Source organism: Heterodontus francisci, chromosome 20 (genome assembly GCF_036365525.1).
Source record: "Heterodontus francisci isolate sHetFra1 chromosome 20, sHetFra1.hap1, whole genome shotgun sequence".
NCBI lineage: Eukaryota > Metazoa > Chordata > Chondrichthyes > Heterodontiformes > Heterodontidae > Heterodontus > Heterodontus francisci.
Genome location: NC_090390.1, coordinates 58468654 through 58494319, shown reverse-complemented (window position 1 = coordinate 58494319; position 25666 = coordinate 58468654). Strand labels below are relative to the sequence as shown.

The window sequence follows — 25666 nt, the reverse complement described above, 5'->3', positions numbered from 1 at the left end:
TGCTGTACAGGTCTTGCTGCATCTGGACATGGGCTGCTTCAATATCTGAGGAGTCACGAATGGTGCGGAACATTGTGCAATCTTCAACGAACAGCCCCACTTCTGACCTTATGATAGAGGGAAAATCATTGATGAAGCAGCTGAAGATGGTTGGGCCTAGGACACTACCCTGAGGAACCCCTGCAGTGATTTCCTGGGACTGAGATGATTTTCCTTCAACAACCACAACCATCTTCCTTTGTGCTATGTATGACACCAACCAGTGGAGAGATTTCCCCCGATTCCCATTGACTCCAGTTTTGCTAGGACTCCTTGATGCCATACTCAGTCAAATGCTGCCTTGATGTCAAGGGTAGTCACTCTCATCTCTACTCACCTCTGTCCCCTAGTCCTTGCACCATCAACTCATGGGAACAGTTTTTCTTTGTCTACCTTATCTAAATCAGTCATAATCTTGTACACCTCTATCAAATCTCCTTTGCTCCAAGGAGAAGGAGAACGACTTCAGCTTCTCCTTGTAACCTTGTAGCTAAAATCCCCGATCCTTGGAACCATTCTGGTAAATTGCCTCTGCACACTCTCAAGGATCCTTGCATCCTTCCTAAAGTTTGGTGACCAGAACTAGACACAATACTCTAGTTTTGGCCTAACCAGAGCTTTATAAAGGTTCAACATAACCTCCCTGTTTTTGTACTCAATATCTCTATTCATGAACCCCAAGATGCCAGATGCTTTGCTAGCTACTCTTTCAGTATGTCCTGCCACCTTCGAAGATCTATGCACATGCACCCCCAGCTCCCTCTGTCTTGGTACACTCTTTAGAACTGTACCATTTAGTCTACATGGCCTCTCCCTATCCCTTCTTTCAAAATGCATTACCTCACACTTCGCTGTATTAAATTCCATCTGCCACTTGCCTGTCCATTCTGCGAGCCTATCTGTATCCTGTTGCAGTCGATTGATATCATCCTCAATGCCTGCCACACCTCCAAGTTTGCGGTGCACATGCAGTGGAGAGGCAAAACTAGGAAGTAATATGATAATGTGGCATCACCTTGAAAATCATCCATTTGTACACGTCCCACGATGTTGCACATTCACCCAATACTATCAACACCTCCCGCCAACTCCATTTGTGTCACTATGTTAATATCAGGGACTTTCTCTTTCTATACCTATCTCTAATTCACCCTCCTTCTCTGACCTTCTATTTGTTTCTCAATGTTTAAATCTCATTGGTTAAGGAGATCAACTGTTGGTCTCCACCGAAGTCCCAGATGCTCTGTTGCTCTCGGCGTGCTATTATCAGCTTACAATCACAGAAACTTACAGGGCAAAAAACTTCAAGCTGAAGAGTGAGGGAAGAAGTCTAACAAATCAGGCACACAGCGAGATATTCCACTCCAGCAAATTCTGGCTCAATATTTTAAATCAATGAGCTGTAAATTAAACTTTGTAATCCTAATGAAATTTGTCCTTTTAAACCGCTGCAGTTTAATATTCATTTTAATAAAGTTGATTTATAGATTTTGGCCTAAGATGTACAGTCTAATAAAATAATTATTCTTTCACTATCCAAAGAAATAGGAAAACACAAGATGGCTCATATTTTCATTGAACAGACAACTCTATTAACAAGAGTGTTCCATTTAAACCATGGGCAAAGCTGCATTATGAAATATTGGCCGGGATTTTACGGCCCTGAAGCGGATTGCATTGGAGGCTTGGGGGAGAGGGGGTGCGTTGGGTCGGACCTCTGATGTCGTCATGCAGGGTCCGCATTTTACCAGCGGCAGACAGCAAATCGAGTGAGAACGCTGCATATTTTTTCAAAACCTACAATTGAGAGCTTAAGATTGTTGAAGACCCAATTGAAAGGCAATTTACATGCCCGATTAAATTTTATGAGGAGTGCACAGAGGATCACGGGACGCGGAGCCCTGGCAGATATTTAAGGGCATTAATGGGACAGCAACTGAGGTCATTGCTGCATTCGGCAGCTGTGAGATCAGGTAGTTTACTTTCACAGAAAGGCTGGTGTTTCATGATCACAGTGTTTATCATGAAGGAAGGGGAGTTTGTGGACCAGGGATCTGGAGTCGAACCTCCATCATGCCATCAAGCTCCTGGCACAGGGGTCAATCGAGAGGTGGGTGGGGTGGGCCGTGTTGAGGAAGAAACTGGCAGAGTGGCCCTTCAGACCAGCAGTGCCCAAGTGCCATGGGCAGCCTCCATTCAGGAGGTGACCTCCAGTGAGGAGGAGAACCTAAGAGGGAGGGAGGTATGGGCACACGGATCCGGTTCGCAGCAACGTCATGGCCACCTGCAGGGGCAACCCCGGATGAGGAAATGGCATAAGGCTGCATCAGTGACTCTGTCCAAATAGCAGGTCTACACTGCTAGCTGGATGTCTTCTGAGGCTGCTGCACAATTGGTCACAGGTTGCTGGGCAGGATGGTTTGAGGCACCGTACTAGTGCTGGTGGCCCTTAAAAGATGGCGCCGGCACATCTGACCACCCCAAGTGATGACGTGGCCACCACCTTAGTCCTCACCTCCAGCTGGTGAATAGTTGGCCACCTTATCTGCTGGCTGTTAATTGATCAGCCAGTGCGAGAATGCTCAGAGAACGGGTATCCGAGCTGGAGCGCTAGTGCCACCCACTTATGGCTCTACCTTGTCCTTCCTGCCGGGGCACGTAAAACCCAGGCCATTGTTTGTATAAGACAATATTTCTGCTCATATGGATGGGGACTCAATAACAGGATTGGTTTGATAAGAGCCCTAAACTGGTAACATGAAAGGCACTGCAGTCGCAGAGAAGAGGGAAAGAATATTAACGGTATAGGAAGAAAACACTTGAAGAATGAGACAAAGGAAATGTAACCAGGATGATATCAATATAATTTATAGTTAGCAGAAAATACAGGCATGGATCAGTAGTTCACAAAAAATGACATTATATAAGCCCAGTGTTACGCCAATGTGTTTTTTTGAATGATAATATTCTTTGGTCCACTGGAGATCTGCATTTTTTTGAAAAGACATTTTAAAAAGACAAGCTGCAGTCAAGTCATCCTTTCAGCTTAAGATGATCACCTAGTTGGCAACACTGCATCCTAAATTGCAAGGGACTGTGAGGAGAGAGATGAAATGTCTTACTAATTTCCCAGCAAGAACCAAGACCCAGGAATTTTAAAGGAACTAACTGTTCTCTCAGCAAGCAGAGAGATACTGCTAACTGCTATGTTTGAATGACTGATGCTCATGTGACAAGCCCCTCCCCATCTGTTGTTTTAAGCTGATGTTTTTCTCTGCAGCAGAGGAGAAGCAACTGGACTCTGACATGAGCAGACCCAAAGTTGGGGGGGGCGGGGGTCTCTGCCTGTCTGTTTTTTTCTTTCTGTCTCTGATCTTGACGGTCAAGATCAATGAAAGGTTGGATGAGGTGCACACAACCTGCCTGCTTTGTATTGGGGACTAGCATCAGGAGCAGGAGTACTGCTCAGTTGCTATTGGCACAGCTCTAATGTAAAAGTGCATGCAACTCAGATTGGGAGAACCTTATAATGTTGAATTACGGATGGCAACTGTCTTGGTAGCTGACAGCACTAATATAGGAGACAGTCTAGAACTGGAGAAGCCATTACTGCCTCTGCTGCTAACAAGCATTTCTAAATTCCAGCAAGCCAAACTATGAGGACTTATTGGACAGAACTCTCTTTAGCACAGGAACCCCTCTAAAAGGCCTCCTTGATGTAGGGAGAGCAGGCGCAAGACTTTCCTCTCTTTCCTGCCCAAGGGGCAGCTTCCTTTGCAGCTGTGTATTCTAATACACCCAATTTTTTTTGATATTCACTGTGGCAAGATTCAGGAGCCTTTGCCCGAAAGATTTACAATTTATTTGACAATCAATTTGGTGAAGAATAATGCACAATAGATTGTATTTAACAAATATGTACTAAGATTCTGGTTGTAAAAATTAATGACAGGCTTTCAGGGCAGATGCTAAATATTTTAAGTAGACCAAAAGTTCTTATTAGGGGAAAAAAATTCTCACATCTGTAAATGTGACCATGCAACTAGGGAGGATTGTTGTTGAAAAGTTTATGTATGTTTGTGCTGGTGAATGGTTTGAAGATGAGTCAAAGATTCCATCTGTGCTTTATCATGTTATGTAGGCTTTTTATAAATTGGCGTGGATTTTCCACCTCGTGCTCAGACACAGAAATCTCAGTTAAGATCCAAATCTGAACCTGCAGTTTTTTGTTATAGAATTCAAAAGGTTTGAATATGCTCAGAAAAATAAAACCTCTCACTTGGTTTAATTTCAGTTTCCATTTACTTGGATGCTCAATTTATTTCATTCATTCTCAAGTGCCAGGAAAAATTTACAAATTGTTCTTAAAATGTTTCCATTTTTGTATTGTACTTAAGCTTAGTCATAAATGCTTTAGTAATGATGTTGGAATGTGGAATTGCTGTTGAGCCCAGACACTTTCTTGGGCTGTGGATTTCACCAATACTAATTTGCTCGATCCCTGGTTCAAATATAACTGCAATGAATTTAAATGTTAACCATCTTGTGAAAGCATAAACCTTAAAGATTACTTATGCATAGATCCCAATGGTTAACTTTTGAGGCTTACAATTAACATTTCAGCCCATGTGTCAGCATTTCAACCTTCTTCTTGTTATATGTACATAACAAGACCCTAATTTGCATATTGCATATTTGCATGGCTTCCCGCTTCCAGCTGCCCTTCTAAAGACCCAACACAAAATGGCAGTGGCCAGGTTGCCAGTGTAAACAGAAATGATAAATAGTCTTGACACCATTTTCAGACCGCTACGGGCCTGCTTACCCGCTGAGGGAATTGTAATGGCTCTTTCTGTTGTTCACTTACAGGCCAGTAATGGTTTACTTCTCCAGAAGTAGGAATTTTGTTATTTAACTATCAATTCCTCTTCTTTGTAATTCCAAATTCTTTACTTCAGTACCTCAACAAGATGATTTTTTTAAACTAAAGAGTGGGTCTACTTGTTTTCTTGAATTCCTTAAATATTCAGCTCACTGTAAGTAAATTATATTTGAACAACGGCCCGCTCTTCATTGACTCTTCAATGTCTGTCTGCTCACGACACACTGGTTTGATCAAAATTAATCCCAAGGCTCAATATTGGTGGCACCTTCGGTGTAGGCCCCCAAAAATGGACACTCTAGAATTTCCACCGCTTGGTATGACAATAGTGATAATGATTAACATATTGCTGACTGAACATTAATACTATATTGCAAAAAAAAATTATCTGGTAGAAATGCAATAACTTTTACTGTGATAAAACTGCTATCACATTAGAACATATCCAAAACAATGATTTACCTGTCTCAGAGTTTAATGAGTTTATTTTGTGCATTATATGATCTGCACACTTAATGTTGTCAGGCACCGCTAACATTCAAGAGACCACTACTCTTCCAGATGTATAGAACTATAGAAATAAACAGTCTATTTATTTCCCAGCCATACCTGCCCCCTTTTTAAAGTGCCTATACGCACTGTTCTCTAACTGAGAGGTTAGCAGGTGATCACAAATTCACAAGCCAATGTTACTTAAAGCCAATATTTCTGATTGTGTAGAAGTGTGGGTTAGTGCATATGAGCAACGTGGGCAAGGTTTTTATCTAATTTTCCTTCGGCAGGGAACAGAGGGCGCCAGGCAATGATGAAGAACAGACAGTGTGGCCAATCTTTCCCCTCCCTAACGAAGTGCTGCTGAGCCCAAGTGTAGTATCCCACTGCCACACTAGTTAAGAATTTGCTAATTTGGCAGTGTGAGTGTGAAGTACTCCTGAAGGCCTTTTCGCAAATGTAGTGAACAGAGGAAAATATACCCCAGTACAGAACCAAAGGTTTGAGTGTGGTATCATACGTCATAGAATCATAGAACGTTTACGGCACAGAAAGAGGCCACTTGGCTCATCATGTCTGCACCCGCCGAAAAACGAGCAACCCAACCTAATCCCGCCTTTCAGCATTTGGTCCGTAGTCCTGCAGATTACAGCACTTGAGGTGCATATCCAGACTTCTTTTAAATGAGTTGAGGGTTTCTGCCTCAACTACCCTTTCAGGCAGTGAGTTCCAGACCCCACCACCCTCTGGGTGAAAAAACTTTTCCTCATCTCCCCTCTAATCTTTCTCCCAATCACTTTAAATCTATGCCCCCTACTCACTGGCCTCTCTGCTAAGGTAAATATGCCCTTCACCTCCACTCTATCCAGACCGCTCACAATTTTGTACATTTCAGTCTGATCTCCCCTCAGCCTTCTCTATTCCAAGGAGAACAACCCCAGCCTATCCAATCTTTCCTCATACCTGCATTTTTCCAGTCCTGGCAACATCCTTGTAAATCTCCTCTGTACTCTCTCTCTCTAGTGCAATTACATTCTTTCTCTAATGAGGTGACCAGAACTGCACACAGTACTCATGTTGTGGCCTAACCAATGATTTGTATAGTTCCAGCATAACCTCCCTGCTCTTATATTCTATACCTCGGCTAATAAAGGAAAGGATTCCATATGCCTTCTTAATCACCTTATTGACCTGTCCTGCTACCTTCAGGGAGCTGTGGACAATCACTCCAAGGTCCCTCACTTCCTCTATACCTCTCAGTATTCTCCCATTAATCATATATTCCTTTTAGAGGCTTGCTCAAGTCGGGAAAAAAGAACCCGACTCGAACCCGAGTGAACCACAGCAGACCCGAGCCCGACCCGTCCTGAGTCCCTTTGATTTTGCCCCAAGCCTGACCCGACCCGAACCCGCCCTGACTCGACCTAACCCGAGCCCGACCCAACCGTCCCTTTACTTACCATCCGACTGTGAAGCTCCACGAAGTTGCAGCACATGCGTGATGATGTCATAGTGACGTCACTCGCTCACTGCGAGTTTCAAACTTAGTTTCATCCCGGACTTCCAGTTCAGGTAAATTTTTTATTTTTAATACTTACCAGCAGAGCATTTACCGTGTGTGTCTGGCCCGACCCGACTTGGCGTGACTCGATCAAGCCTGAAAGCCGTACCTGGAGGATGGGCCCGGCCCGACCCGACCCGAACCCGACACATATCATTTCCTTTGCCTTGTTTGACGTCCCCAAATGCATCACCTCACACTTCTCCGGTTGAATTCTATTTGTTACTTTTCTGCCCACCTGACCAGTCCATCAATATCTTCCTGCAGTCTACAGCTATCCTCCTCTCTATCTGCCACACAGCCAATCTTTGTGTCGTCTGCAAACTTCTTGATCATGCCCCCTACATTGAAGTCCAAATCATTAATATATACCACAAAAAGCAGCGGATCCAGAACTGAGCCCTGCAGAATCCCACTGAAAACAGCCCTCCAGTTGCAAAAACACCTGTCAACAATTACCCTTTGTTTTCTGCCACTGAACCAATTTTATATCCATCTTGCTACATTTCCCTGGACCCATGGGCTTTTGTTTTTTTAACCAATCTACTATGTGGGACCTTGTCAAAAGCCTTGCTAAAATCCATGTAGACCACATCAACTGACTGCCCTCATCAATCTTCCTTGTTACTTCTTCAAAAAATTCGATCAAGTTGGTCAGACAAGATCTTCCCTTAACAAATCCATGCTGACTATCCTTCTAAGTGACAGTTTATCCTGTCTCTCAGAATTGATTCCAATAATTTGCCCACTACTGAAGTTAAACTGACTGGTCTGTGATTATTTGGTCGATCCCTCGCTACCTTTTTAAACAAAGATACAATGTTAGCAGTCCTCCGATCCTCTGGAACCACACCCGTATCCAGTAAGGACTGGAAAATGATGGTTCGACTTCTGCTATTTCCTCTCTACTTGTATCGTATGTCTGAGTGTTTCACCACATGGTGCATTTACCCAGTGAGCCATCAAGTGGGCTGTAAGCTGAGTTTTTCAAGCACAAATTAAGTAATATTGAGAGTAGTGCTGGATAACTTTGTGAAGCAATTTGTATGATTGTTAGCTCTGTAAAATCACATGATATTTCTGTTTTTCTTCCTGTCCTAGTATATCATCACCTTGTGAAAAACAAGAAGATTTCCCACATTCTCTGTTTGCAGTTATTCCTCACATTGTTCCTGCTGTGATTGTACAAGAGAGCTCTGAGCAAATTGCGAGCAGGTACTGACCTCATAACTATACTCTTTCTAACTATACTACTTTACTAGCTGTGTAATCAACTGAAAGTATAAATAACAGTGAAAAAAAGAATGACCTGCATTTATACACCTTCATGTCCTCAGGACATACCAAAGAACTTCACAGCCAATGAAATACTTTTGGAGCGTAGTCACTGTTGTAACGTAGGAAACACGGCAGCCAATTAGCGCGCAGCAAGCTTCGACAAACAGCAATGTGATAAATGACTAGATAATCTTTTTGTGATGTTGATTGAGGGACAAATATTATTCAGGACTCTGGAGATAACTCCCCTGTCCTCCTTCAAAATGGTGCCATGGGATTTTTTACATCCATCTGAGAGGGCAGATGGGGCCTCAGTTTAGCATCTCACCCAAAAGAAAGCACCTCTAAGCATTGGAGTGCCAGCCTAGATTATTGTGCTCAAGTCTTGGAGCGGGGTTTGAATCCACAACTTTCTGACTTAGACGCAGAAGTGTTGCCAAATGAGCCATGACCGACTCCTTGTAGAGTCAAAATGGGCTTTAGCATTGGTTTGGGACAATCCAAACCTGCAGTTTGACCATGCACCTGGACCTTGCTTTCAGATCCTTTTAATCTTCAATACCAGCTTTCAATGTAGCTTCCAGATTTGTATTTTTTTTTTCCATCAAGCCCAATCTAGACCTTTTTGTTGTATTTTGCGATTGTTACTTTATTTTCCTCTGCAATTTCACCCATTTAATGCCTTAAAAGGACTGCCTTCAAGAAAAAGTGTTTGTCCTATTTTTTACATCTTCTAACAGGTACAATGTAATGGTCATGAAACCACTGTCCATTTAAATTGCTACAAAGGGGCGAAAATTCTACCGGAGATCTGCTGGTCTGCTGCTAGAGTTACAGAACCACCCCCAGAATTTCAGCCTAAATACTTCAACAAAATATCTTGAGTGGCATGATATATCCCACTGTATAAGTATCTTTTCATGTTAGCTGATCTCATCACAGCCTGATGTTGCTGCATTATGTTCTAAACTTCTTCACTGGCTGTCAGGTGTTCTGAAGGCAACCATGTGAAAAAACTCAACAGCTATAATGGAGTAGTGAATGTATTTAGTCTCAGACAAAAAGCGCACAGCCCAAATCCATTCCTAATTTTGTCAGATTGTACGTCTCAGTCCCAGCAGGCCATGTAACTCGCAGGGTTGGCCTGCTTTAAGAGCTCTACTGTTGCATTTCTCAGCCAGCTGTTTGGAGGTCTACTTTTCCCTTTGCCCCTTCCGAAAAAGCATGCTTCTGCTTGATGCTTTCCTGCATGGCACAGCTCTGATTGAGAATTGAGTGGAGCTTTTATTTCTGCTTTTTTGCACACTTTATGTTGCTGTATGTTGAACCAATGTGCAGTGCAAGCCTTCTGTTTCCATTGCATGGTAGCAGAGGAACAAGGAGTCACAAATTAAAAGGAAGGACTTGCATTTTCATGGGACCTTTTATGATGTTTCAAAGTGCTCACAGTTAATGATGTACTTTTGAAGTGTTGTAGGAGAGGAGAACACAGCAGCCAACTTGCACAGCAAGGTCCCACAAACAGTAATGAGATAAATGACCCGACAATGGGGGGAATTTTATGCTCTCCCCGCGGCGGGTTTGGAGGCGGGGAGAGCATATAATCGGGTGGAATGGTGGTGGGGGGGGCTGCCATCTTCCCGCCTCTGCCAAAATTAAGTCCAAGGTCTGTGAATGGCCCTCCTGATCTGCCATCAATTGAGGCCCGAAATTTGGCAATTAATGCCCAACTAAGGGCCTCATCCCACCGCCATTAATCATGTGGCGGGTGGTCCTGTCACTGCATGGAAAGCACGTCACAAAAATCCATGTTGGCTGCTTGCCAGCTCTGGGGGATGGGGGTGGGTGTGGGGTGTCTCTCGTTAAAAGGCACCGTGCCTGAATGAGGGATCTGGCATCGGGAAGGAGGGGGCTCACTGACAGCCACTCGCCTGCCCTTGCTACCAACCCCCCCATACCCTCCTCCCGTCCTGACCTACCTTTAGCCTGGGTCCAGCGTCACTCCCAGGCCTCACGTAGGTGCTCCACCAGCAGCAGCATCCAAGGTGGCACTGCTCAGTTAAACAGAGGCCAGCAGCTCTCAGAGGGTGGGACATCTGTCGCCGGACCCTTGATCCCGTGGCAGGACCATTGCTGTCCACTTAAGGGCCTAGTTGGCACTAGATTCGGCAGGCCTGTCAGAGAAGAGGAGACGTAGGGTTCTTGCCATTGCTTTTTCAGGATGCTGCGTCCCCCGTTGCCCGGATAAAATCCCGGCCAATGTGTTTTAGTGATGTTGGTTGAGAGACGCTAGGCAAACTCCTTTGCTCTTCTTCCGACAGTGCCAGGTATCTTTCTCATCCATCTGAGAGAACAGAGAGGGCAGTTTGACATCACATCTGAAAGAGTGTACATCTAACAGTGCAGAACTCCTTCACAGAGGGTGCTTAGAATTTGGAAAACTCTGCCTCAAACTTTTGTTGAAGCAGAGTCCATTTTTTTTAAAAAGGTGTTAGGTAGTAGCTTATAAAAAGGATATGGGTAACAAATCAGAAAGTGGGATTATATGTGGCTCGTGGAGAAATATTGCTTTAGATTTGTCTGTTTCTGTGCTGGAACAATTTATGATTTTATCTGTCTCATGTGCACTGTTTTAAAAAAAAGTTATATTTTCAAAATTAAAAAAGGAATGTGTTTGTGGCTATAGCACACAAGAGAAATTCAATATTTGATGACCATAGAACCATAGAAATTTACAGCACACATGGAAGCCACTTGGTCCATTATGTCTGTTCTGCCTCTTTGCACAAGCAATGCAAAGCTAATCACATTACCCTGCTTTTTCCCATGAATGCAGCAGGTTAAAAGGGCACTATTATACTTTGGGTAACAGTAACAAGTACCTTCATAGTATAATGAACAGTCAGAAGACCCAAGCTTTGCTATAAGCTGTGCATTGTACTGAACCACATCTGAGCCCTTGGAGATAATTTAATACTAATATTTAATATTATGAGAGAATGGATGAAAGCAGTAACTCTTCTAATGCTAAGAAGAGTCCATACGGTTTGAAAAATTAAGTATTTGATCATTCATGTCAGTACCTATATTATATTCAGTTTAATTTGGAAACATGTATGTATTGAGTTCAAGAAGTTAATAACATGGCATTATCTTAAGGGGTTGCCTACTCTGGTTGGACCTATTGGAGTTTTGGTTACATGACAATAACTGAAGAATGCATTTGTTAAGCATTTACTTAATGTCTTGATATCTGCGCTTGCTTTCATTGACTGCCATTAAAGACTATCATTTCAAACTTTTACTCATGATGGCAGTCGAGGTGCACAGGCACAACTGCAGTTATGAACTACTTTTCTTCCGGGTTGCCAGATTCAGCTCCCAGGAGATCAATCGGCAATTCCGGAAGACTCCCAAACAATCTAGGACCCTTGGCAACACTCTATCCTATAATATGGAAGGAATACTTTTGCTTCGAATACAGGATTGAATATGAAACAAGCAGATGGATAAGCTACTTGCATTATGTTTTGCAAGTTATCTACTCCCTGATACAGGAATAATTAGATACCTTAGGCAAAATTGTGGATTACTTTCTATCTGTCTTAAAAAACTTTCACTGTATTTTACGTTACATTTTGTGCATGAACTGCAGATATGTGGTTAAGATGAACAAGAAAAAGGTAAAATTACAAATGAATTAAAAAATTTTAACTGGAGAAAAGTGAACTCATAATTGGCAAGAAAGGGTTAAGTGCTGAAGACCGAAAGTGAGAAATTTTAATTGCACAGCCTAATCTAATGTAACAACTGTTCTAAAATACTTTAAATCTTTCTAGTTCCAGCTGTGCTCTCATATCTGCATATGTCTGCAGTGAGACTGGTACATGCAAGCAGAAATGTTAGTGATTGCTGAATAATCGCAATGCACTTATCAGAAGACAAACCGACATGTACTTTTTAGTGTTAGATATTGGAACACACCTATTTTAACATAATGATCGAAAACTATAATGACGAAAAGCTACATCGATGAATATTTCAAACTCTTGTTCATATTTTTGCACATTTCTGTTTGCTACTGCATGATGTGGCCAAGGAACCTCAATGAAGGTCAAGCACTTTGAATACTTAAATGTATTGAACCTAATGAGCAAATCGCACAATACGCAACTTAGAGTGTTTGCTAATCATTGTAGTGCTATCTGGTGATTTATGGCCTCCGCCCTAATGATGAACAGCCATAACACCTCATATGACATTATTGCTATTTTTTGAAATCATGACTTGGTTGTATTTTTTTCCTGTAATTTTTAAAGATTGTGAGTACATTTGCACTACAGCAATGGTTAGTGTCAAGTGGTTTCACCTCACACCAATGCTGCTGTTATAAGGACATAAGAAATAGGAACAGGAGTAGACCATTCGGCTCCTCGAGCCTGCTCCGCCATTCACTACGCTCACGGCTGATCTTCTACTTCAATTCCACTTTCTCGTTCACTCCCCATATCATTTGATTCCTGAGACACCAAAAATCTGATGGAGCATCCACAACCCTCTGGGGTAGAGAATTCCAAAGATTCAGAACCCTTTGAGTAAAGAAGTTTTTCCTTATCTTAGCCTTAAATGATCAACCCCTTATCCTGAGGCTGTGCTGCCATGTTCAGGATTCCTCAGCCCGGGGAAACAACCTCTGTCTACCCGGTCAAGCCCACTTCAGAATTTTGATTGCTTCTATGAGATCACCTCTCATTCTTCTGAACTCTAGAGAGTATAGGCACAATTTACTTAGCCTCTCATCATAGGACAACCCTCTCATCCCAGGACCTAATTTAGTGAATCTTCACTGTACCGTCTCCAATACAAGTATATCCTTCCTTAAATATGGAGACTAAAACTGCACACAGTACTCTAGGAGTGGTCCCACCAAAGCCCTGTACAAATTTAGCAAGACTTCCTTATTCTTGTACTCCAATCCCCTTCCAATAAAGGCCAACATGCCATTTTATTCCCAATTGCTTGCTGTACCTGCATGCTAACTTTCTGTGTTCCTTGTACTAGTACACCCAAGTCTCTGAACATCAATTTTAGAAGTTTCATGCCTTTCAAAAATAGTTCGCTTCTCTGTTCTTACAACCAAAGTGAATAGCCTCACACTTCCACACATCATACTCCATCTGCCACCTTGTTGCCCATCCACTTAACCTGTTTCTATCTCTTTGCAGCCTCTTTATGTTCACCTCACAGTTTATAGTACAAATGGAATCTGAACCGAGAGTAATGGCTTAACCTCAGACCAGAACAAAATGGAATGGGATTCCCTGGAGGAGGAAGTCTCACATTTCTTCATTCCAGAGTCAGCTCAAGCTCATCAATAGAATGTGGCCTCTGTGTTCCATTCTGCACCTGTCCTCCTGGCTTCATTCAGTTTGAGGGAAAGAAGAGTGGGACCAAGACTTGTATTTTAATCTTAAATAAGAGCAATTATGAGGGCATGAAAGCAAAGCTAGCTAAAGTGAACTGGCAAATCAGGTTAAGGGATAGGTCAATAGAGATGCACTGGCAGACATTTAAGGAAATATTTCAGAATACACAGAATAGATACATTTCAATGATAAAGAAAAATTCCAAGGGTGGGTCCCACTATCCGTGGTTAACTAAAACAGTTAAAGATAGTATCAAACTTAAAGAAAAAGCCTACAATTGCACAAAGATGGGAGGCAGGTCAGAAGATTGGACAAAATATAAAAAACAGCAAAGAATGACTAAAAGATTGATAAGGAATGTAAAATTAGAGTTTGTGAGAAAGCTAGCTAGAAATATAAAGACAGATGGATATTTAAAAAAGAAGAGTTAACAAAGTGAGTGTTGGTCCGACAGAAAATGAGTCTGGGGAATTAATAATGAATTGAACAGATGTATTGCATCGCTCTTCACTATTGAGGTTACAAGTAACATCCCAGTATTGCTATAAGTCAAGAAATGGAAGGGAAGGAGGAGCTCAAGAAAATTACAATCACCAGAGAAGTGGTACTGAACAAATTGTTGGAGCTGCGGGCTGACAAGTCCCTGGGTCCTGATGGACTTCATCCTAAGGTGTTAAAAGAAGTGGCTTGTGATGCGTTAGTTTTAATTTTCCAAAATTCCCTAGATTCGGGGAAAGTTCCGTTAGATTGGAAAATAGCGAATGTAACTCCTTTATTCAAAAAGGGAGGGAGACAGAAAGCAGGAAACTACAGGCCATTAGCTTAACATCTGTCTTAGGGAAAATGTGAGAAGCTATTATTAAAGATGTTATAGCAGGGCATTTAGATAAATTGAAGGTAATCAGGCAGAGTCAACATGGTTTTTTAAAATTCATTCATGGGATGGAGGCGTTGCTGGCAAGACCAGCATTTATTGCCCATTCCTAATTACCCTTGAGAAGGTGGTGGTGTGTTGCTTTCTTGAACCGCTGCAGTCCATGTGAGTAGGTACACCCACAGTGCTGTTAGGAAGTGAGTTCCAGGATTTCGACCCAGCGACAGTGAAGGAACAGTGATATAGTTCCAAGTCAGGATGGTGTGTGACTTGGAGGGGAACTTGCATGTGGTGGTGTTCCCATGCATCTGCTGCCCTTGTCCTTCTAGTTGGTAGAGGTCAAGGGTTTGGAAGGTGGTGTCTAAGGAGCCTTGGTGGGTTGCTGCAGTGCATCTTGTAGATGGTACACACTGCTGCCACTGTGCGTTGATGGTGGAGGGAGTGAATATTTATGGATGGGGTGCCAATCAAGGGAGCTGCTTTATCCTGGATGGTGTCGAGCTTCTTGAGTGTTGTTGGAGCTGCACCCATCCAGTCAAGTGGAGAGTATTCCATCACACTCCTGACTTTTGCCTTGTAGATGGTGGACAGGCTTTGGGGAGTCAGGAGGTGAGTTACTCGCCACAGAATTCCTAGCCTCTGACCTGCTCTTGTAGCCACGGTATATTGCCGTTCCTTCACTGTCACTGGGTCAAAATCTTGGAACTCCCTTCCTAACAGCACTGTGAGTGTGCCTACCCCAAATGGACTGCAGCGGTTCCAAAAGGCAGGTCACCGCCACCTTCTCAAGGGCAATTAGAGATGGACAATAAAATGCTGGCCTGGCCAGCGACGCCCAATTCCCATGAATGAGTAAAAAAAAAAGTATCACTTCACACTTCTCTCCATTAAATTTCAACTGCCACCTGTCTGCTCATTCCACCAGCCCGACTATGTCCTCTTGAAGTTTATCACTATCCTCCTCACAGTGCACAATACTTGGTGTCATCTGCAATTTTTGAAATTGTGCCCTGCACACCCAAGTCCAGGTCATTAATATATATCCACGTTCTGACCCCTGGGGAGCCCCATTATAAACCTTCCTCCAATCCGAAAAACAACCGTTTACCACTAATCTCTGTTTCCTGTCACTTAACCAACTTCGTATCCGTGCTGCCATTGTCTCTTTTATTCCTTGGTCTTGAAATTTGCTGACAAGCCTGTTATGTGGCACTTTATCAAATGCCTTTTGGATGTCCATGTGCACCACATCAACCACATTACCCTCATCAATCCTCTTTGTTACTTCATCAAAAAACTTAGTAAGGATTTAATAAGTATTTATTTATTTTAAATTAATTTAATTAGTGCGAGAAATGTCAGTTAGAGGGGTGAAGTGCTTCACCTGTGAGATGTAGGAGGTCCGTGACGCTTCCAGCGTTCCGGACAACTACATCTGCAGGAAGTGTACCCAGTTGCAACTCCTCACAGACCACATGGATCGGTTGGAGCGGCAACTGGATGCACTTAGAAGCATGCAGGTGGCAGAGACCGTCATAGACAGGAGTTTTAGAGAAGTGGTTACACCCAAGATGCAGGCAGATAGATGGGTGACCGCTGGAAGGGGCAGGCAGTCAGTGCAGGAATCCCCTGTGGCTATCCCCCTCTCTAACCATTTTGGATACTGTTGGGGGGATGGCCTATCAGGGGAAAACAGCAGCAGGCAGAGCAGTGGCACCAAGGCTGGCACTGTTGTTCAGCAGGGAGGGACAAATGCAGAAAAGCAATAGTTATAGGAGACTCTATAGTCAGGGGCACAGATAGGCGCGTCTGTGGAAGAGACTCCAGGATGGTATGTTGCCTCCCTGGTGCCAGGGTCAAGGATGTGTCTGAATGGACAGGGGGCATTCTGAAGGGGGAGGGTGAACAGCCAGACATTGTGGTACACATCGGTACCAATGACAAAGGCAGGAAGAGTGACGAGGTCCTGCAGGGGGAGTTGAGGGAGTTAGGTAGAAAGTGAAAAGACAGGACCTCTAGGGTTGTAATCTCGGGATTATTCCCTGTGCCACGTGCCAGTGAGGCTAGAAATAGGAAGATAGTGCAGCTAAACACGTGGCTGAACAGCTGGTGTAGAAGGGAGGGTTTCAGCTATCTGGACCATTGGGATCTCTTCAGGGACAGATGGGACCTGTACAAGAAGGACAGGTTGCATCTAAACTTGAGGGGCACAAATATCCTGGCTGCGAGGTTTGCTAGCATCACTCGGGAGGGTTTAAACTAGTAGGACAGCAAGTGAAATAAATGAGGGGGAACTAGTAAATAAGGCCAGTAAGACTAAGAGGAAGAGCAGGCAGGGAGATGTTGCGGAGCACAGCGGGACTGGTGGTCTGAAGTGCATTTGTTTCAATGCGAGAAGTATAACCGGTTAAGCGGATGAACTTAGAGCTTGGATTAGTACTTGGAAATATGATGTTGTTGCCAATACAGAGACTTGGTTGAGGGAAGGACAGGATTGGCAGCTAAATGTTCCAGGATTTAGAAGCTTCAGGCGGGAGAGAGGGGGATGTAAAAGGGGTGGGGGAGTTGCATTACTTGTTAAGGAGAATATCACAGCTGTACTGCGGGAGGACACCTCAGAGGTGTCGTGCAGCGAGGCAATATGGGTGGAGCTCAGGAATAGGAAGGGTGCAGTCATGATGTTGGGGGTTTTCTGCAGGCCTCCCAACAGCCAGCGGGAGGTAGAGAAGCAAATATGTAGACAGATTTTGGAAAGATGTAAAGGTAACAGGGTTGTAGTGGTGGGTGATTTTAACTTCACTTGTATTGACCGGGACTCACTTAGATGGGGCAGAATTTGTAAGGAGCATCCAGGAGGGCTTCTTGAAACAATATGTAGATAGTCCAACTAGGGATGGGGCTGTACTGGACCTGGTATTGGGGAATGAGCCCGGCCAGGTGGTTGAAGTTTCAGTAGGGGAGCATTTCGGGAACAGTGACCATAATTCCATACGTTATAAGGTACTTGTGGATAAAGATAAGAGTAGTCCTCGGGTGAAGGTGCTAAATTGGGGGAAGGCTAATGATAACAATATTAGGCAGGAACTGAAGAATTTAGATTGGGGGCGGCTGTTTGAGGGTAAATCAACATCTTATATGTGGGAGTCTTTCAAATGTCAACAGATTAGAATCCAGGACCAGCATGTTCCTGTGAGGAAGAAGGATAAGTTTGGCAAGTTTCGGGAACCTTGGATAATGCGGGATATTGTGAGCCTAGTCAAAAAGAAAAAGGAAGCATTCGTAAGGGCTGGAAGGCTAGGAACAGATGAATCGCTTGAGGAATATAAAAACAGTAGAAAGGAACTGAAGCAAGGAGTCAGGAGGGCGAAAAGGGGTCATGAAAAGTCATTGGCAAACAGGATTAAGGATAATCCCAAGGCTTTTTATATGTATATAAAGAGCAAGAGGGTAACTAGGGAAGGGGTTGGCCTGCTCAAGGACAGAGAAGGGAATCTATGTGTGGAGCCAGAGGAAATGGGCGAGGTACTAAATGAGTACTTTGCATCAGTATTCTCCAAAGAGAAGGACTTGGTGGATGATGAGCCTAGGGAAGGGAGTGTAGATAGTCTCAGTCATCTCATTATCAAAAAGGAGGAGGTGTTGGGTGTCTTGCAAAGCATTAAGGTAGATATGTCCCCAGGGCCTGATGGGATCTACCCCAGAATACTAAGGGAGGCAAGGGAAGAAATTGATGGGGCCTTGACAGAAATCTTTGCATCCTCATTGGCTACAGGTGAGGGCCCAGAGGACTGGAAAATAGCCAATGTTGTTCCTTTGTTTAAGAAAGGTAGCAAGGAAATTATAGGCCGGTGAGCCTTCCTTCAATGGTAGGGAAATTATTAGAGAGGATTCTTCGGGACAGGATTTACTCCCATTTGGAAACAAACTTATTAGTGAGAGGCAGCATGGTTTTGTGAAGGGGAGGTCGTGTCTCACTAATTTGATTGAGTTTTTTGAGGAAGTGACAAAGATGATTGGTGAAGGAAGGGCAGTGGATGTTATCTATATGGACTTCAGTAAAGCCTTTGACAAGGTCCCTCATGGCAGACTGGTACAAAAGGTGAAGTCACACGGGATCAGAGGTGAGCTGGCAAGATGGATACAGAACTGGCTCGGTCATAGAAGACAGAGGTAGCAGTGGAAGGGTGCTTTTCTGAATGGAGGGATGTAACTAGTGGTGTTCCGCAGGGATCAGTGCTGGGACCTTTGCTCTTTGTAGTATATATAAATGATTTGGAGGAAAATGTAGCTGGTCTGATTATTAAGTTTGCGGACGACACAAAGGTTGGTGGAGTTGCGGATAGTGATGAGGATTGTCAGAGGATACAGCAGGATCTAGATCGGTTGGAGACTTGGGTGGAGAAATGGCAGATGGAGTTTAATCCGGACAAATGTGAGGTAATGCATTTTGGAAGATCTAATGCAGGTGGGAAGTATACAGTAAATGGCAGAATCCTTAGGAGTATTGACAGGCAGTGAGATCTGGGCGAACAGGTCCACAGGTCACTGAAAGTAGCAACGCAGTTGGATAAGGTAGACAAGAAGGCATACGGCAGGCTTGTCTTCATCGGTCGGGGCATAGAGCATAAAAATTGGCAAGTCATGCTGCAGCTGTACAGAACTTTAGTTAGGCCACACTTAGAATATTGCGTGCAATTCTGGTCGCCACACTACCAGAAGGACGTGGAGGCTTTGGAGAGGGTACAGAAGAGGTTTACCAGGATGTTGCCTGGTCTGGAGAGCATTAGCTATTAGGAGAGGTTGGATAAACTCGGATTGTTTTCACTGGAACGATGGAGGTGGAGGGGCGACATGATAAAGGTTTACAAAGTTATAAGCGGCATGGACAGAGTGGATAGTCAGAAGCTTTTTCCCAGGGTGGAAGAGTCAGTTGCTCGGGGACATTGGTTTAAGGTGAGAGGGGCAAAGTTTAGAGGGGATGTGCGAGGCAAGTTCTTTACACAGAGGGTGGTGACTGCCTGGAACTTGCTGCCGGGGTAGGTGGTGGAAGCAGGTACAATAATGACGTTTAAGAGACATCTTGACAAATAAATGAATCGGATGGGAATAGAGGGATACGGTCCCCGGAAATGCAGAAGGTTTTAGTTTAGGCAGGCATCAAGATTGGCGCAGGCTTGGAGGGCCGAATGGCCTGTTCCTGTGCTGTACTGTTCTTTGTTCTTTGTTCAAGCATGTTAGTTAAACACAATTTGCCCTTAACAAATTCATGCTGGCTTTCCTTAATTAGTCCACATTTGTCTACGTGACTGTTAATTTTGTCCCAAATTATTGTTTCTAAAACCTTTCCCACCACTGAGGTTAAACTGAATGGCCTGACACCCTTTTTTGAACAAAGGTGTAACATTTTCAACTCTCCAGTGCTCTGGCATCACCCCTGTATCTAAGGAGGGTTGGAAGATCATGTCTGCAATTTTCACTCTTACTTCTCTCAGTATCCTCAGATGCACCTGATATGGTCCTGGTGACTTATCAACTTTTTAAGTACTGTCAACCTTTCTAATACAAACTCATTATCTGTTTTTAACTCATCCAGTCTCTCAACTACCTCCTCTTTCACTATGACTTGGGCACCATTTTCTTCCTTGGTAAAGACAGGTGCAAAGTACTCATTTAGCAGCTCAGCCATGTCCTCTGCCTCCATGCTTAAATCCCCTTTCTTGTCCCTAATTGGCCCCACTCCTTTTATCTCCCTTTTACTATTTTTATGCCTATAAAAGACTTTTGCATTCCCTTTTATGTTAGCTGCCAGTCTCTTCTTAGCTCTACCCTTCTCTTTGCTGCCCTTATTTCTTTTCTCACATTCCCTTTGAACTTTCTACATTTAGCCTGGTTCTCACTTGTATTATCAACCTGACATCTGTCATGTGCACCCTTTTTCTGCTTCATCTTACTTTGTATCTTTTTCCTCATAGAGGGAACTCTGTCTTTGTTTGTCCTACCTTTTCCCCTCCTGAGAATGTACCTCGACTGTATCCAAACTATCTCCTTTTTAAAGGCAGCCCATTGTTCCATTACGGTTTTGCCAGCCAATCTCTGATTCTAATTTTCCTGAGCCAGATCCTTTCTCACGCCACTGATCTTGGCCCTCCTGCAATTAATTATTTTTACTCCAGACTGCTCTTTGTCCTTTTCCATAACCTAAACCTTATGATATATGATCACTGTCCCCTAAATGTGCCCCTATTGACACTTGATCCACTTGTCCCACCTCATTCCCTCGAACCAGATTCAGCAATGCCTCCTTCCTCATCGAACTGGAAACATGCTGATGCTGAAATTTCTCCTGAACATACTTTTGAAACTCATCCCCATCTCTGCCCTTTACACTATTGCTGTAGTGAGTATCGTGGAAAAATTGGCCCGGATTTTCTTTTGGCAAATCACCTGCTCTTGGGCAATCTCAGAATTGAGCAGCATCGAAAATTTTGTGGGGAGGTCTACTGCTGAATCCTTGCCCCTAAATCAGCCAGACAAAATCCTACCTCTGCCCCACCTCACCCACGCTAGGAGGAATCCCATCCGATCAGCTGGTTGCCCATTGACTATCTACCAAATTTAAATGGCATGGACTGGTAGGGCTTGGGAAACAGGCTGCTTTCCTTGTCTTCCTACTTCAGTACAGTTTTTGCATCATTTTGAGGTTCTGAAACGAATGCTGTGTGCAGCACCAAAGGTTGTTCCTGTCTGCCAGATTTCCACGCTGCAGCTGGGAGTCAGCCCTGAATATATAACTGACTGCAACCCAGCAAAATGGGTTGGCTGCACGGCAGAGTCAAGTGGGAGACCAGTCCCAACCTACCTTTAGAGACAATACCACCTTGGAAGTAAATCCAGGCCAATATCCACACCATGCATTTGTGTTAAAACTTTTCTGCTGCTTCTCAGTCCTTGGTTTAAATCTTAGCAGCCTTTGAGTTCCTCAATCTCCACCTATATATAATTAATTCCACCACAAAATGCTTCAGTTCATTTGGCTTAGTAAACTGTTCACATGTCTTCTGGGTGTGGTCTTCTGGGGTTGCTGTTTATCAGTAGGCTCTTCCTGTACACACATTTTTTTACACATATCTATGGCATGACAAAGCATCAGTGTGGGTTTTCAGTTGCCGAACAATCATCCTTTGGAGCCTGTTTTCAGGCATTAAAAACCACATTTTTATTTAAATTGTTCCCATTTCTGTGCTGATCAACAGGAGCATGAAGGAAACAGGTATCAGGTAAGTAAAGGGTTCAACCATTTTAAAAGGTACAGACAAGATCGGTCATAAAGAAAACAAGTAAAATTAAGAGAATGGAAAAGGGTATAACTGGGAAAGCAAGTAGAAATACTGTTGAAAGTTTATTTTTTAATTGAATATTGTATTTCAAGTATTGATTTTATTTTTATAGAGTTCATATTACAGTGATAAAACTACTCATAACAATAAACAAAGTTTGAGTACTTGAGTTTGTTTCAGAAGACAGACATTGCCTAAACCAGCAGCAGTCTCAATCTAAGTGTTAATACAGTCAAAATACATGTCGCAAATATCCAGGGACTGTCCAATGGCCTGGACCCCCAAAATAACTTTGAAGATTCTTCCAGCAGATTGCTGGGTCCTTGAAACTTTTTCTGGGTGTTAGGACACTGAGGTTGTCACTTGCACTGTCCTGGACCACCTCTACCATGCCCCCTGCTATGGCAGGCATCCACAGTGAAACAGGAATATTTAAAATAGGGAACCTCCCTTACACTGTGGATACACTGTCAGCGTCAGTGCTGGAGGGCCCCCGAGGCTAGATCCCACCCCTTACACGAGGATTATATTTCTGTTACATTGGAAACATTTCAAACATCATCCCACAGATGGCATTTTATCCAGCATCACATTTTGCCTATATTTCCTACTGTGCATTAAGTATACATAGAAGATGGCAGAACCAGCAGGGATGTTGTACCTAATGTGTCAACTGCACCATTCCATAACATTTTTGGTAAGATGGCAGCCATGACCACGGTAATGTGCTGTGGTTTATCCCTGAGTGGTGTATAATACTGTTTTGCCACAACATGTTTTAACAAAATTATAACAGTATGGCTCAGTAAAATTATTGTTTATCTCAGTGGGTGAGAGATGACCAACGAATTTTGTGACTTTCCTTCTTTGTCTGCAACTGCACTGTTTCCCTAAATTCAAGAAAAACTTCCCTTTGTATTTTAATGCTTCATGGTTCTTGACATCCAAACAAAATTCTGGCATGTTGATGCAAAAGCTCTTCAAAAATTAATCCAAACAGGCTCATTCCAGTCGAGCTTTGTGCTGTTGAACAGAATTGTGCTTTGATGATATTACAGTAAAAGTGTGTCAGTTTGGTTGTAAACCGAATTATAATTCCATTTAATAAAATGGGTCTTAAACTATATTAATCTCTGCTCCTAGTATTCAATGGACTTTCAAAATTGGGTCAATAATATTTTGACCTCTACATGCAGTTGGCTGAGATGGACAAGGCCAGGACTTCCCTTCCAGTGCTAAATTTTACTTTTACTGGACAGCCATACAGTTAATTCTTCCAGTTGGAAGCCAAGTGACAGCTGATGAAGTTCACTACAGTTGAAATAATTCATTTTAAGTACATGGTAACTGCACAACCTGAACCTTAAAGCTGGAAGTCTTTATTCTGAAGTTTACATTGTTACTACGATTATGAACTGATTTTCCTTTCTCGTTTTCAGTTTTCATTGTAAATAGCACATTTTGAGATTATGTTAACACAATAACCCAGCCTTTAGCTAAAGTCACCAGCAATCTTTTCCACTTCCAATCAGTCCGTCTATTGGAGATTTGCCAGCTGAAATGGTTAGATGATGCAAACTTGTTCACAGGGATTTTAAATTTTTTTTTATTGCATCACTTTAAAAGACACTTACTGTTTTTATTGTCACTTCTGTGCCACCAGTACTTCTGTGCCTTGTGACATCAAAGATACGGGCTGTTCAACTCTGTTGTTGGATTTTCCTTCTCTGCAGAAGGATGATATCTTTCTCCAGGATGATGCTGAACAATCTGTTTTAAGGTACTGCACATTTATATGTAATGGTACAATCTGATTATTTTTGAAAAAGTATCTTGTTCATCTGTATTAACATCAGTGGCTTGGCTTAATATGTGCTATATTTTTCAAAGCTCTCAGCTTTGATGTAAAACACATTGGTGAGAGACAGATAGTTACTTCCTGTCAGTGAGATGACAGGTGGCTTTCCGTTCACTTCCAGCCAAAAGACTGTGAGTACTTTTCACTGTAAAGCAAACTTCAAGCCCTTTTAGGCAAATTGAAAACGTGGACATGGCAATACCTCAGCTGCAATTTGAAGGAGCACTGCTATGAATCAAGGGTGAAATCTGGACCAAACTGAAAACCTCCTATCATCAGAATTTGGTCACTTTGGATTCATTGATGGATAATGTAATTTGGCTCATTTTGACTTTGTTTCAGCTTGTGACTTTCAATCAATGACAGCATGCATGGGGAGGGTCATTTTCCTTTTTTTTAGCAGCTGAGCCATTGTAATCAGTCATTGGAGCTGAAGAAACAAAGGTCAGTATTTTTCTTTAAAATATTTTATTTTATTCGTTCGGGGGGATGTGGGCGTTGCTGCCTAAGCCAGCATATATTGCCCATCCTTAATTGCCCTTGAGAAGGTGGCAGTGAGCTGCCTTCTTGAACCGCTGCATTCCTTGGGGTGTATGTACACCCACAGTGCTGTTAGGAAGGGAGTTCCAGCATTTTGACCCAGTGACAGAGAAGGAACGGCGATATAGTTCCAAGTCAGGATGGTGTGTGACTTGGAGGGCAATTTGCAGGTGGTGGTGTTCCCATGCATCGGCTTCCCTTATCCTTCTAGGTGGTAGAGGTTGCGGGTTTGGAAGGTGTTGTAGAAGGAGGCTTGGTGAGTTGCTGCAGTGCATCTTGCAGATGGTGCACATGGCTGCCACTGTGTGTCGGTGGTGGAGGGAGTGAATGTTGAAGATGGTGGATGGGGTGCCAATCAAGCGGGCATTTATGCTTGCCATCCACTGTATGTATATGAAGATCCCTGACAGTGAAATATGGTGTTTGATTCCCAAAACTGTTGGAAATTTGTCTGCAATTTCCCTTTTTTAAGGGAAATTAGAGGGTTTCTGTGTGGCACAGTGGTTGGCACCGCAGCCTCACACCTCCAGCAACCCGGATTCAGTTCTGGGTGCTGCCTGTGTGGAGTTCGCAAGTTCTCCCTGTGACCGCGTGGGTTTCCGCCGGGTGCTCCGGTTTCCTCCCACAGCCGAAGACTTGCAGGTTGATAGGTAAATTGGCCATTGTAAATTGCCCCTTGTGTAGGTAGGTGGTAGGAGAATGGTGGGGATGTGGTAGGTAATATGGGATTAGTGTAGGATTAGTATAAATGGGTGGTTGTTGGTCGACACAGACTCGGTGGGCCAAAGGGCCTGCTTCAGTGTTGTATCTCTAAGTTAAAAAAAAAAAATACCAACATTAATTCTAAATAAATCTAAACTTTTGCTTCGAATATTACTTGGATGTTGGTAAAGATCACATCAGGCATCCAAGTGTAGTTATGGTAAAAGCCACATATAGCATGAAGACCAAAAATACAAGAGAGATGAGTCATGCTTGAACTGTGCAGGGTTATTCTGTTGGCTGTATTTTTAGGACTGAAAAGCTGATAATACAAATAACATTGTCAGTCCAGACGCCTTTTGCTATGGATGCCATCATACCAAGGGAATGCCTTGTGTTTCTAAGCGCCTTGTTATTTAGTACTGCATTCTAAAATTAAATTTATTGGAACAGCTGCCAAGCAGTTTATTGGGATCTTTCACTATAACTTGAATAACTGCTGCAAGTCTGACTGACATATTATAGCTCTGCTCAAACTCAGCTAGATAAAGGGTACAGTGTGTCCTTACAGATTATAGAAAGAATCACCCTTTATGCATTCTGATTAAGTTTTGGCTGCCGCTGACCACAAGAACAATGTAATGGGAAATCCTGCTTGAAAATGTACTGCAGGTACT

General features: G+C 43.1%; 1 protein-coding gene across 10 annotated transcripts in view; it reads left to right on the top strand.

Annotated features, from left to right (window-relative positions):
• Positions 1-25666, top strand: part of LOC137380660 (uncharacterized) — a 239302-nt gene that overhangs the window by 25751 nt on the left and 187885 nt on the right. For all 10 annotated transcript variants that reach the window (XM_068052842.1, XM_068052840.1, XM_068052838.1 and 7 more), the window contains 2 exons: positions 8076-8189; positions 23553-23669. In XM_068052842.1, coding sequence (XP_067908943.1) covers positions 8076-8189; positions 23553-23669 — 231 coding nt within the window. The remainder of the gene's footprint in view (positions 1-8075; positions 8190-23552; positions 23670-25666) is intronic.